This window comes from Ascaphus truei, chromosome 12 (assembly GCF_040206685.1).
Source record: "Ascaphus truei isolate aAscTru1 chromosome 12, aAscTru1.hap1, whole genome shotgun sequence".
Classification (NCBI taxonomy): Eukaryota; Metazoa; Chordata; class Amphibia; order Anura; family Ascaphidae; genus Ascaphus; species Ascaphus truei.
Window position 1 is genome coordinate 49,464,699 of NC_134494.1, and position 15,185 is coordinate 49,479,883.

General features: G+C 41.2%; 1 protein-coding gene across 1 annotated transcript in view; it reads right to left on the reverse strand.

Moving 5' to 3' along the window:
• Positions 1-291: 291 nt before the first annotated feature.
• LOC142464247 (tumor necrosis factor receptor superfamily member 1A-like) overlaps positions 292-15,185 on the reverse strand; it is a 34,273-nt gene continuing 19,379 nt past the window's right edge. The window contains exons 8-11 of the mRNA XM_075567661.1: positions 13,465-13,493; positions 11,479-11,655; positions 5,490-5,532; positions 292-4,165 (exon numbers count right to left, since the gene is read on the reverse strand). Coding sequence (XP_075423776.1) covers positions 3,882-4,165; positions 5,490-5,532; positions 11,479-11,655; positions 13,465-13,493 — 533 coding nt within the window. The 3' untranslated portion in view covers positions 292-3,881. The remainder of the gene's footprint in view (positions 4,166-5,489; positions 5,533-11,478; positions 11,656-13,464; positions 13,494-15,185) is intronic.

Sequence of the window (15,185 nt, forward strand, 5' to 3'; positions counted from 1 at the left end):
ACCTCTTCTCTGGGCCATTATAGAATTGCACAGGTTTCTGTATTGTTGAACTAGCTCAGTACTCCACATTTTTATTTATTTATCAAATGTTTTACCAGGAAGTAACACATTGAGAGTAACCATTTAGTTTAAATGACCATTAAATGATGAAACCTGACATGTATACATGGTAATATTTCTCTTTTTGAGATGGCAGAGCAAACATTCCCACATTTAAAAATATATTTTTTATGTAAAAAAATAAAATCAGAAAGTAGAAAAACAGTCAGTAATTGAAACAATGACACCAGCTTACAGTTCAAATGTATTTTCTTTACTAATAAGACATAGAAACAACATATTTAATTACAGTCTTTTAGAAATATTGTACTAAACATCAAACAATCAGGAGTTGCAATTAAGTAGTAAGACCGGTTACACCAGATTAAAAAAATAAATAAAAAAGTTGATACATGTATCTCCTTTTAAACAACATTTTTTGTAACCTCAGGGGTGTATTCTCCTCTTTGGAATGTTCCATAATATTGCTAAACATTTCTCGGACGTAACAGACGGTATAAGGCACATATGAACTTTTCCGTTGGCACCGTCATCTAACAAATATGTAAACTTGTTTTTCATGCTCAATCCAAGATCAAAACAAAATCACAAATAAGGCGAGGTCTTCAAGTCTAAACCATTGCCAACAAGAATCATTTAAAATCCGTGAAAAACAGTTGTAAACTGACCTGAGAGAAAAAGTGAAAAATGACTTAATTTCGTCAAATTCACATGGCAGCACATGCCTGAGGTACTGTATATTGTACCTCAGAATGCCAATCCAGTCAGCCCATTTTATTCTGTATTACTTTGGAGTAGCTTTGTTTGAAATAGAATTCAATTAAGTTACGATTTTTAATAGAACTCAAAAATAGAAGTCCTTTGTTTTGTATGAAGTCAGATGAATCGTTCAGGTTTCCCCGATTGAACTTTCGGAGAGGAGGGCTGGATCAGCACTCTGAGATCGGATAGTTCTATTTGTGAAACGTTCAACTAAATACATATTAAAAGTCCACCTTCGCTGGTGAATATGAAGTTGCAGCAACATTAAGTACACAACTGCTCCGTAGGACATGCAAACAAACACTGCAGAGTTTAACTTTGAGTTGAATGCTTAAGCACCGTCTCAAATCACCAACAAGTGGCTTTTTCAATTGGCAATTCAAGAGCTGCACACAGGATTGATGGACGCTGCTGGCTGCGCTATGTTATAAAGAACATCTATCACAGCTGAGGAAACAACACCCCAGTTTAAAGGCTGCTACCACATCTACCAAAAAAAGTTATTTGGCATGATAAAGCCTCAGCATGTTTAATATTATTACGCGATAAGAGATCTTCCCTTAACTATCAAAATAATATTTTAAGTTTCCCTCTAGAAAAAAAGGGGGGGGGGGGAGGAATCAAACGGTTTTTACAATTGTCACTAAGTGAAACGGATAAACCTATGATCTCAATCAACGAAGAGAACTACTTTATTATAGTTCATCATTTAGGATCCCTGTGACAGGGCTCTAAACCCCTGTCTAAATAGGGCTCCAAATAGGAAGCTTGTATCTGGCTGACGAGTCCAGCAGGGAGCTGGTTAATTGCAGCTACAGACAATTAGCCGGTCTCCACCTGGCTCATCAGTAAGGTAGAAAAGCCTCCTGCTTAAATTGCAGGGGATCTCTCTAGCACAGGGGAGGTGGGTGCTGCCAGAGAGAGATCCCAGGGAACAAGCCCATCTATTCCAGGACACAATGGTCACTAGAACCTGCCAGAGTCCCCATCAGACACCAACCCAGGCCGAGGGAGAGCGCCTCTGATAACAGGTACCAGTTTGGGTCAGAGGTTGGTAAGGGCACTAGCCTCCAAGCCCTGCAGATAGGGACTGGGAAGTGAGTCAGCCCATACAAAGGGTTAGGCTATTTTGTTTATTTGTATGCTGCCTTAAAGCTGTGTTTTTGGAAGATACATGTTTATTTTCCCATTCTATGTCTGCCTGGTTATACCTCTGCACTCGTCTCCTACAGACACGACAAAATGTTCTCTAAAGACAAGAGTTCATGTGCAGCTAATTAATGGTAATTAAAATATGGGAGATTCTCCCCCGTTTGTGTGATGGATCCTGGTTTTTTTATAGAAGATTTCAAGCAGTTTATGAAAACCACAGAGGGGAAAAGGAAAGCCAAGACAACAGAGATCCTGGGACAATGATCAGATACAGCTTACTTTAGTCCATTTACCAGGGCTAAAAAACAGTATTTTCTTCAAAGGAATCATGTGGAACCAGTTCCACCACTTTTAGTGCTCAAACGGTCTAGCAGTAGTAATCCAGAGAAGCAATGAACTTCCCAAAGGGCAGGAGATTAGTTTATGGACAGTTGCGCACATCACTGCAAACCATTTCCAAAGACTATACATAAATCTGAATATCGACTGAAAAAGTACTTGACCAGAACAAAATAAGGATTGTTCAATCTGTACACGGGACCAAGATAAAAAAATACACAACGAGCCCCAAACTATTTTAACAACACAACGGCATGAAGCTGCTTCATACCTATGGCATGTAATGAGCATTCACTTCAAATACTGTACTTCCAATCTCCCCTCATGTGTATTTGTCATGGTACAGTCATTAGAAGTGTCGCTATATGGTTACGTTTCCAGTATTGGTTTGATCATTCTGCTTCACTAAATTCTGCTCTTGTATGTCCTCTAAGAAGTATTATTCAATACAACCTTACTGTGGTAAGACATCACACCAGGTTATATATTGCCATGGGCAATAGAACAAAGAGTGCATTAACATACAAAGTATTTAAATATCATGTAAATAAAGTGTATAGATTAACATAAATTAATGTAGTTATTAAATACATTTAATTCGTTACATTAATGAAACAGGCCAAATTCCCATTTATATTAGTCCATCTATTATATAAAACTATATGATTTTTTTTCCTTCATATTTTCATTGACAAATCAGGCGATCTAATATGGTAAGATTTGGAAAAAACTTACCAATACACAAAACTTTTAATTAAAACTTCCAAATTACACATGACCAGCACAGCAATTGGTCTTTTGTTCATTGTACTTTTATAAATAACACTTACAAAGTACACATACACAAAAGTAGAGGCTTTCCGTTAAGAAGTTTTTACGGGAAGCATATATAGTATTCTCAGAATACCTTTGGCTCAATAAATATACCCCAAATGCTTACATTAACTGTAATATTGTGCATTCAGTTAAAAAAGGACCTGCTTTGTATGTGCTTATGTATTATTTCACATTGTCACACAGTTACATAGTACATGAGGTTGAAAAAAGACGTACGTCCATCAAGTTCAACCTATGCTAAATTTAAACAGATACTTTATCCTATATCTATACTTGCTTATTGATCCAGAGGAAGGCAAACAATAAACCCCAGAGTCATATCATCCAATGATATCTCATAAGGGGAAAATACATTCCTTCCCGACTCCAAGAATTGGACTACTATACAATGATGTATTGTATACATAAAGGTATGATTACGAACATGTCTTCCGTTATGATAATAAAGTAATGCACCTTTTTATACATTTGGAAACTTGCCATTCAATACCATGTTTGCAATACCTGTAGGCCTTTATATTCATTTGGCTTTCATTTCCTGCAGGGAACAAGAATCTGCAGCGCTCCGGATAAAATGTAAAGGAAAAAGCTACGCTCACCAACACATATTGATACGATTCGTCAGATAAGAGAATGCATTTTCCTGCAGCCCTATAACTGAACTCGAGAAACCGGCGGTAGGAAATCTACTTGAAACCTGAGTTTTCAGACGAGTGATACCCTTTGGTGTGTTACAAATTAGGCAGTATATTTTTTAAATTATTCATAATATTTTCTTTACATCCACCTAAACCCATCTGATCAAGTGCATTGAATAATTTGTCTTTAGTGGCGTCCCTGCCTAATTTGTTTCTCCAGCTCGAGAGCATACCAAAATTTCGTTCTTTAACATCATGGGGATTATCAGAAATCATGTGGTCAATGTCATTGTTTTTGAGCCCTATAATTCTCATAAACCTTTTCCAATCCTTATTTGGCACTTCATCGATGAAAGTGTAAAAGATTTCGTCCCGTTCTGAAACGAAAAAGGAACAGTGTTGTATTGTAGGTCTTTATTTATATAGCGCCAAGTGTGTACTCGGCGCTTTACAAAAAATACAGTACAGGGAATTATAATAATACAATAAGCGCAGCAAAATCAGACAATAGGAAAGGAAATCCCTGCCCCGAAGAGCTTACAATCTAAGTGGTATGTTGGGAGAGTTACAGAGACAGCAGGTGAGGGAATAAGTGCAGTAGATGGCAGTGCTTGGTCACAATGGGTGGTAGGAGTGACTGTGTGTGGGACAGTAGCCACGAGTGCCGGCTGTTGGGGTGCTTGATTTGTGGGGCGAGTTTTAAGGTTAGTGATGTAAAGAAGTGCGATGTATTTATTTATAAAAGTGCTAGTAGCCGTATTTGCCCTGGGGAAATGTAGGCGGAGAGGAACTTTAAAGCAGCCATCGCCACCAGAAGCCTTAGCGTTTAACTCATATAATGTTGGTATCTTGCCCCCTGAGCATGTCCTGCTGTTATAAAATTATTATTATTATTAATATTTTAGTGCTAAACCCCCCCATGATTTTCTTAATCTCTAAAGCTTCTGAGGTTACCATACCTATAGACTACACAGGGCGAGCTTCAATTTAAACTCCCGGACGTTTAATATGTCAAATGCGTATGTATCTCCTTAACAGAACATCAGATGTAAAAAATAAAACAGCTTTAGAAAATAAATGTAAAAAAAAATGCTGGCAAATAAAATGGTGATAAGTGCGCACTGCTACTTTACTATACCAGCGCCAGCATGAAAGTTCACCATAGATAGAACGTTGCGTGCACAGCGCTTCTGCAAACTTGCTGGTCGCATTTTCCTGTGTATTGTGTGAATGCCGGTGGACATTTTGAAAGCCAGTTGAGTGAAATGATCTCTCTGGACTTTGGCTAAGAGCAGCGGTTCCCCATCTGTTTAAACTGGGCCCATCTACCACCAATAACAATTGTTCAGAGGGGTTTTGTTTTAACCCCAGAGTGGTCAACTCTATCAAAATGGAGAAAATCTTCCCCCAACGGGACAGGTTGACAGCAGCACAGCAATGGAAGGAGAGAGGCTGGGTTGAGTTAAAAGTAGACTTTAATCAGACATTGTGCTGACAGGTCCTCTGATGCATTTCGGTCCGTGGGACCTTTATCAAAATGGAGGCCATGTTGTTCTATCCCTTGTCACAGACATTAAGTCTGGAAAAAAAAAGTAAACCTCGATTTTGATCAAGGGGAGGCTTGGCTGGTGACTGCACCTTAATATATAAAAGAAAATATGAATTTTACTACTGCAGCCCATCAATAAGCTTGATACTTACGGTCTTCAGTTATGATTTCACTGTCAGATTCACTGGTGCAAGGCTAGGGGGGAAAGAAATAGATAAAATTAACATTTGTTTTCTCTCAATTCGGACAAATACCAAGCTGAAAGCATAGTCTGGTTAGTTTAGGCGTTTTGGTACCGAGTAGATATTGAATGCACTTAAGACCAGTCTGTTGCAGGTGTGAGAAACGTGGGTAGACCTGATCGAGAGGTTTTCTTGGGCCCCAAGACTCCGACAAAGAACCATGCCAACTCTGCCATGGAAGTGGACAGACAAAATGGGCTCCCCTCAGCATCCCTGAACTTAGAGGAACAATAGTTATTACTGAATCCGAAATGAACTGTCTAGCGCCTGTTAGTTTTAAGGGTTATTACAGTTTAAGGAAGTCTATGTTCCAGATCCACAAAGTTTTGTCAAGTCACTGAACGCAACATGAGCCCAAGTTTAGGTCACATTAAAACTGTATCTTTAAAAGCACAACAACAAAACGTTATGGTATTTTGTCTCTGGTAGAGAGAATAATGTTAAGTGATAATGGCAAGCAAACTAGGGTGTTATGCATCACACAAATCTCTAAAGGTTAATGAGGAAATTTAGAGGCTATCCTAGAAGTTTAAAAAAAAATAAAAGTTTTAAATATATGCAGCACTTGATTACCTTTATTGAAAACTAATTAGCTAAGCTGCCGATTGATTCGATCTCCCGTGATCGATCAGAAAAATCCTGCTTCCCAGGGTTCAATAAATGGCTGCCTTTAAGTTTCAAGTCAATCCTTCAGTGTAACTCAGCAGCTACAATATATTCTTATAATCAGGGCTCGACAAATGCACCCGCCCACACGCCCGGGGCAAGTGCATTTTGCCTGCTGTTGAGTGGTTCGGTGTCTCCTGGCATTTTTCTGCATGTTCAGTGTCTCTCTCTGCATCTCCCCTGAAAATGGCCATGCGCGTTGCCATGACGAGACACTACGTGTCATCAAGCCAAACAAAGCGGCAGAGAAGCGGGCACCTGACCGCAGGGGCCAGGCTCCCCACTCCCCCGGTCCACATGCCGCTTCTCCCCTCTTCGGCATGCTTTTATGTCTAAAGCACTTATTCCCATGATCTGTTATTTATATTATCTGTTATTTATTTGATTACCATGTGTAGTACTACCGTGAAGCGCTATGTACACTAATAGCGCTATATAAATAAAGACATAGGAGAGAGGGGAATAGGGAGAGAGGGGAATAGGGAGAGAGGGGAATAGGGAGAGAGGGGAATAGGGAGAGAGGGGAATAGGGAGAGAGGGGAATAGGGAGAGAGGGGAATAGGGAGAGAGGGGAATAGGGAGAGAGGGGAATAGGGAGAGAGGGGAATAGGGAGAGAGGGGGGGAAGAGAGAGGGGGGGGGAAGAGAGAGAGGGGGGGAAGAGAGAGGGGGGGGGAAGAGAGAGGGGGGGGGAAGAGAGAGGGGGGGGGAAGAGAGAGAGGGGGGGGGAAGAGAGAGAGGGGGGGGGAAGAGAGAGAGGGGGGGGAGAAGAGAGAGGGGGGGGGAAGAGAGAGAGAGGGGGGGGGGAAGAGAGAGAGAGGGGGGGGGGAAGAGAGAGAGGGGGGGGGGAAGAGAGAGGGGGGGGGGGAAGAGAGAGAGGGGGGGGGGAAGAGAGAGAGGGGGGGAAGAGAGAGAGGGGGGGGGAAGAGAGAGAGGGGGGAGGAGAGTCAGAATTGTAGACTTGTGCCACTACAGATGTGGCAGATTGTCTTGGGAAAACAACAATGGGAAAAAAACTGTGCAGAGAGACGCAGAATTTTTCTTATTAGGAATTTATTCCATTTTTTAAATTGGGACGGGGCCAGGGGGCGTTTAGCTTTTTGGGGATATTGGCAACAAATTATCAAAAACAGGAAAATGTTACAAAGATCTTGCACTGCTGGGGAGGTGGGATAAAACCTGCTATAGAAATTAACGACTGGTCAGCGTATTAAATAAAGTCAATAAAAATGGCAATAAGAGTCGTTTAAAACAATAAATTTAAAAAATAAGGCAGTATGTATTATCTAATACTACAGAACGGATTTATTTAAACACACATGCAGGATTTGCTAGTGTAGGGGTGTTCTGGGTTCCCCTCTGTACCTCCGCTGCACGGCACAATCACGGGGGGCGCTGTGCAGGGAGCGTCCGGAGGTTCCGCGGCGGCCCGATAGCACAGGTCGCCGCCATGTTGTAATTGGCATTGCGCAATACTCATGCGCGACCGGAGGCACGGAGAGAGTGTAAACGCGCGAACAGCTGGCCAATAACCAGGAGGCTCTGAAGTAAAACTACAATTCCCATGAGCCTCAGCAGAGCCACATGACACCAGGGAACGAATAGGAGTGCAGGGATTGCTGGCAGGCAGGAAAGGGAAGCGTGGGGGAGAGACCACGCTAGCAGAGGGCGTCGGAGGAGCAAGGAGAGAGGTTGTGTGTGTGCAGGGGGTCAATGACCCACCTGCGTAGGCCAGATTCCCCCTCAGGCCCAGTGCTGCCCCTGAGTCACCACTAGCTTGTGGTGCTGCAGGGAAAGCCCTAGAGAGAGAGAGACATCCTATTCCCTTACTGTAGTAGCAGATAGGGACACAGTGTTTTCCGGAGCTGCGGTGTGCAATCAGTGGTCTGGGCTCAAGCTGCTGGACATTTCCAAACTCGTGAGAGACTACGCTAGATCGGCGGATCCTTTTCGAAGTCTGTTACCGGCTGCTGGAGTGGCCGGAAGGTATTTAATAAGTGCACCAACACTGGTACCTTCAGGTGCTGATCCCGCCTTGGGGGAGGGTTCTTTGGGGACACTGGGTTGAGTGACCAAGGGACTGAGTGTATACATTGGACACGGTGTGGGGTAACGCGGTGGTGGGAAGTGACATTACTCAACGTGGAGAGTGGCCAGGCCACTGGTGTATAATTACTGAGTATCAGCTATTCATGTACTGTGATATGTGTTTCATTCCTAATAGGTGTAAGCTAAGGTTTTGCAATTACGTATTAGTAAATGGTTACAACGTTGTGGCTTGTTATCATTATTCTTACCTAGGGGAATCTCACTTATTGGGGATCCTGGGTAAGTGGAGGCGCTGCCAAGAACATATTGTTTCCCCAGGCTCCCAGTAAGCGGAGGCCCAGATCTCGCTGAGCCAGCAGGTACACACAGCACTAGTAATCACTCTACTAGAACCCTCTCTATCCACCTTTAAGACCCACCTTAAGACACACTTGCTTAAAGAAGCATATGAATAGCACTGTGGATATTCTGAACACGATACATAAAGCTTGGCCCCCTGCAGACGCACTTGCCAGAACTCCCTCCTACTGTCTCTGTACGTTCTACCTAACAATTAGACTGTAAGCTCCTCGGGGCAGGGACTCCTCTTCCGAAATGTTACTTTTATGTCTAAAGCACTTATTCCCATGACCTGTTATTTATATTATTTGTTATTTATATGACATGTATTAGTACTGTGAAGCGCTATGTACATTAATGGCGCTATATAAATAAAGACATACAATACAATATGAGCAGGAAAGAGGGCTACACTTGGATTGCTTCTTAGCATGACGTTAGTTAGATCATACCTAAACTTGGCGTTACACTGATTTAGACCCCATTTTAGGGTCTGGATGGGAGCAATAGCAGTTAGCTAGGATTTCATTAAGATAGAACATAATGCCATGGTTATTCCCCGCTCCTCTCTATGAGCTAAAGCCCTATTTAAGCATCTGGATAAGACATACGTCACAGAGAGGTAACATTATGCTACAGTAATGTGACGTTAGGCCTATGCAAGAGATTTAGAACTGCTGTTTAATATAGTTAGCGTTGGAGATGCGCTTTAACAAGAAACAAGGTCCGTTCGTGTTTCAGACAACGTCACATTATGAGCCCTTGTTTACCCTTGGAGTGCCGGAAGGGACACGATCACATGACTTCGTAGCTGATCATTTGAAGAAATGAATGACTCTGCTCTCTCAAAATCGCGAAAGAAAAGGTTTTAATATTCAGATGAATGCGATGTGCAAATACTGTACATTTTAGCTTTACCCGTCATCTTTGCATAGAACAATGCTAATATAAATGCTTTCATTAGTTTCACTGGCAGGTCTATATTTTCAGTGGTTCCTTCAGTCAGAACAATAAATCTATTTCTAATTTTATGGGCCTCAGAAGGTCAAAGTTCGGCCCTGACTGCCACCTGGTAATATCAGGTGAGACGGGAGCAAGTCTCCCGGAAAATTCCTCCCAAGGGTAACATACATAAACAGCCTAGAATGTACAGGTCCCTGTGACCATGTGACAGGAGAGCGCCCAATCACAGGGACAGCAGGTTTCTCCTCAGAGCGGAACATGGATGACATGTTTAGGCTTGTTATATTAGTAGGTGCTGGTGCGCATGCCTGCGCCCGGCGTTGCGCGTGACGCGGGCATTCCGTTTTTTATAGGGCAAGCTGTGATGCGCGTGGCTAGGGGGCGTGGCTATGACAGCATTAGGCCATGCTGTGATTGGTTCATAGCGTCACGTGCCGCAGCAACAGCGTGAAAATACAATTTTCTTCTATATTCTCTGGTCTGCCGCTCCACTGCTCACGGCCGTACGCGTCCCAAGTATATAAAGGTCTGGCTTACACGGCCAATTATCGTTGAGGTGCGCGCACAGTAGCGCTCGCGCCTTATAATGTCACAGCAGCTTGTGAGGTTTGCACTTAAAAGTAAAACCTCCCCTCCATGTAACTGCTGCAAAGTTATAGGAGCAGGAAGGGAAATGAGGCAGTTTGATTTCTTCTCCTCCTGAGGAGACGGCCATTTCCTGCTCACTAAATAAAATAACTTGAAGGGGAAATTCCTGTCAGGAGGTTTTGGACTCAAATTCCAACACTTCCAAAAGTGACTGAAAAAAGACTTTCATGTGATGGGGAAATGGGAGGAAAAAAATAAAATCTAATAGGAGAAAGTAAATGGATGTCAGGCGGCCGTTGAATGCTCAGACTGACACTGTAGAAAGTAACATGAGAAATTGTCCCCTAAATGTCTCCTTTGCGAGTCTGGCGGCGGTAAGAGGACATGATCCCGCCCTGGGAAACAAACACATCCCCAGAATATATGACACTGTCTAGGTTTTAGAAAGTTATAAAGCTAAATCCTGTTTGAGTAGTAAAAAAAAAAAAAAACCCCAAAAACACAGACACAAAAATCCCATTTGCCGTTCTTGGTCCGTGCATATTAAACCCGGATCAAGGTTTTTTTTTTTTGGGGGGGAAAAAAAAAAAAGTAACCTCACAAAATATATTTTTAAAAAGGGTATTAAACTTTTCTGCGAGTTTCCTTTGCATTGGGATCCCACAAATACAATTTGAGGGGAATTGTGCGGTTTTTAGGTTGTGAATTTAAATGCCTTGGGGGAGAGGGGGAGAGCGCAAGACCTCTGCAACTGCCTGCGCCCCTCTAAAAAAAAATAAAAAAATATATATATATATATATATATATATATATATATATATATATATACACACATGTAGAGGTATCAATAATAGAGCTTCAATAATCAAAAAATAAATAGATGATACCGTTCTGTGGCTAACGAAATGCACAGCACAGATAACATTCCAATAGACAATGTTTTTAAGTTATCCTTGCTTCATTCATTGTAACATCGCCGGAAGAAGAGATCAGTGTATCTCGAAAGCTCGCACAAATAAAAGCATTTCGTTAGCCACAGAACGGTATCATCTATTTATTTTTTGAGATATATATATATATATATATATATATATATATATATATATATATCGCGCCCCCCCCCCCCCCCCACTTGCGCACAGCTGTTCTGGGTTACCTATGTACACTGACCTTGCATTGGAACGAAGTGTTAAAACAGATAAGGTCTCTAACATTTTCTGATTCAATGTCAGAACATTTACCGCTGCTTGAACGGTCTGTGGTGTCTGCAAGTAGACCGCATACAGATCACTTACTGTTTCACGTGCGCCGCTGCTCTGCACATGCGGAGCACTGTCTCCTGCAGCTGCTGCATTGCAGGGGTTTTCTGCATCTTCGAACTCACACGTAGAGATATTTTCGGCAGAGCCGTTTGGTTCACTTGCCCCTGACGCTATAGTAGCATTGCTGCTGCCAGTTGCCAAAAGGCTGGACTGTTGGAAAAATAGAACAGTAATAATTAATAATTAAATAGTAAGAAACAAAAACAGCTGAATTACAAACACATGGTTATTCATTGCACCGTCAAGTATATTTATACTATTAGAGACATGGGGTAAATTATATATAGTCCGAAAGGCCCCATTGAAGTCTATAGGGGATATTCAGCGGATAATGGCCCGAACGGCTGATTTGAACAATATAGAATTTACCTCTTGGCTTACAAAATATATCTTTGTGGCTAAAAATGACATAAGAGGCATATATAGATATATCTTACTGAAAATACTCAACATGCATTTCTCAAAATCAGTTTGTCAGGTTACACTTTTAATGTGGTCACTAGGCCATACCCTCTTCTCTCAGGTAACGTCTTGCAATAAGTTATTTTCTGCCCTAAGCAGAAGCACTCATCCCAATTTTCACCTGCAGAAAACTGTCCCACACCCTTTTTATGTTAGGGTATTGTGAGATTATTATAAAGAGAGGTCACTCAGAGTTTGTATAAGATAAGGTTGTTGTTTATTGTAATACAACAAAATAACAAGAAAAACAAGATAAGCAAAATAAGCTAACAATCCATAATCTATCCATGCAGAGGTTATTAATTTAGTATGCCGTCATACTCACGACCACAAAGGTATTATGATATGTCATGCCAGTCTCGGTAGGTCTCGTCTCATGTGGCTCGCCACCTGGTTTTGATCTAACATGGCGTTATGCTAACCTTTTATTGTCCGTGTGGAAATAACTTCCAATAAAAATCTACTGTGTCTGCTGACTTGTCTTACTGGCATTGCAGATTAATCACAGGATGCCTGCAGTTCAAGTAACTTCTTCTTTATGCTAAATACCTGCCTCTTAGCGACATATGTTACAACAGTACATCCTGGCATATCAAAGAAATTCTATCTGCAAACTTCTGGTAACTGGTATTATTTCCAAAGCAAGAAAAAGTAGTTAATATTGCGACAGTATGCTCCAAGCTGTACTAAGACACATTAATATGCTATATATGTACCTTATGCTACCTGTAATCTATAACAATTATGCTATACAGGCATACCCCGCTTTAAGTACACTCACTTTAAGTACACTCGCGAGTAAGTACATATCGCCCAATAGGCAAACGGCAGCTCACGCATGCACCTGTCATCACGTCCTGAACAGCAATACCAGCTTCCTACCTGTACCGAAGCTGTGCGCAAGCAGGGAGACTAGAGAGCCTGTTACAAATGCGTTATTTACATCAGTTATGCATGTATATAACGATTGCAGTACAGTACATGCATCGATAAGTGGGAAAAGGTAGTGCTTCACTTTAAGTACATTTTCGCTTTACATACATGCTCCGGTCCCATTGCGTACGTTAATGCGGGGTATGCCTGTATATGTACCTTATGCTACCTGTAATCCATAACACTTTCCCTACTTTTCCCTGTTTGCATTATTTGGGGAGTAATTTTATATTGTCCGAAGCGGCCGGTATATACTTAGAAATACCCCTTAGTAATTTGGAGCAATATAAACAGTTCACTTTTTCACCATACAGCATAAAGACCAGCCATGAAAAGTTGCAGGAGCACCAATGTTTTGGTTTTTGGGTTGTGTATCCATGTATGTAACTGCTGTGCACGTCAGAATAACATGACTTGAAGCTACAGCAAGGGGCCTTGGGCAGAAATGGAAGCTTACGCTAAAATCAAATGATGCTCAGACCAAAATAATTATTGTAATCCTGTGCAAAGTCTAAACTGTCCTATATGATTATCATTTGCATCATTAAAAGAAAGACTTCTCACCTCGACATCATTTGTAGTGTTCTCTCTTCCTATAAACAGGAACATTGAAAAGTAAATGATAAATAAGCATATAAAGTATAAACATTAGATATAATTTCTATGCACAATTAAATATAAATGGGAAAATATATTACACACAGTGTTCGACAAACCTATACATTTGCACGCCCCGGGCGAGTGGATTTAACATTGTGGCGAGCTCCTATTGGCCCAAGCAGCAGACGTGTGGTACTAGGTGGCGAGAAGATTTTTTTGTTCGGCGAGTAGATTTTTTTTTTGGTGATTTGTCATATATATATATATATATATATATATTTTTTAACTATGGTATATTCCGAAACACACTCGCTACCAAATGTTTAGCATGGATTAAAAAGCATTTAAGAATAAAATGCAATGTAACTATAGCCCAAAATAAATCAACTATTCAAGAGAAAACCATGTAACTAAAGGTCCTCGGAGAAAGACTGAAATGTTGATTGTCTAATAATAGACTCAAGATTTATACCAAATCCTTATCCAACAGATTCAAAGTGACAGGAAATTGGCAACGGGTGTTCAAAGAAGATTCATTTTGGCATTTGCGCTGGTAGATGACGATGATTATGTCTGAGATCTATGCAAACATTCACTCGCCCTCACATGCCTTGGCTAAACCAAATCGTACAGTAGATTACACACTACTCATTTTAACTCAAATAAGTTGTTTACCATCATCAATTCCTTGCACCGTAACAGAGAAAATGCTCTCAATGTGAAAACCTTGCACACGTTGTGGTTTGTCTCTTTAGAAGTATAGTCTACTCAACAACTATGCCACACCCGATGAAGGATCCAGAGTTTTGAAAGCTTGTAACATAACTACTTGTTGGTCCAATAAAAGGCATCATACCAACTACTCCCTCTCCCTCCTGTGTTACTATACGGAAGAAAGGACCAGCATGGCCCCCCATCCATCAATAAAACTCAAGCGTTTGTGTCTCACCATCTCCAACTTGTTTGGTGCCTGGTCATGTTATACATCAATTGAAAGCTCTTCGCAAGTACAGTACTTGTACGACTAGAGAAAGTTCAGTGTTAAATTCAAAAGTCTCCCACCACCGGGCTATGTTTATTCCCTTGCCCCCAAATACATACTTTAAAACAAAGCATGGCCTGAGAACTAGAAAAATAGAGCCCAGGAATATATCTCAACCAAAGGGAAAACCTAGTACCGGAGTTGACGCTGGGGAGATAAAGGGGATGAGCCCCTTCCCTTGTCTCCCTTTCCTTCCCCCCCTCCCTTCTTACCCCTTCCTCTCCCTCTCTCTTCTGTTCTTTTCTCCCCTTTCAAGTAATAAAGCGATTAAAGACTTTGAAGGTCTCCGCCTCCCGATTGGAGGACTAGAAGTATCTAAATGTTCTAAAGCTAAGATGGAGCTGGTGTTGGCTTTAATGAAATGTCTTAAGACCTTATGACCAGATTATATGTTTAAATACAAAGAGAGATAGTTCTGTTTGAACTAAATCTATGTACATTGTTCTTCATGTTTCAAAGTCTTAATGTGATACTACAAAAAAAAAAAACAATAACATTTGAAAAAATAAACAAAAAACAAGTCCATAATTTCATAATTTCTACCATCTACAGGTTGTTGTGCATTGTTTGAGGTTTACTTGGCTTTACATCCTGCCCATGTGCGCATGCAATAGGACAAATGTACGGCACGATGTGGTTTAAT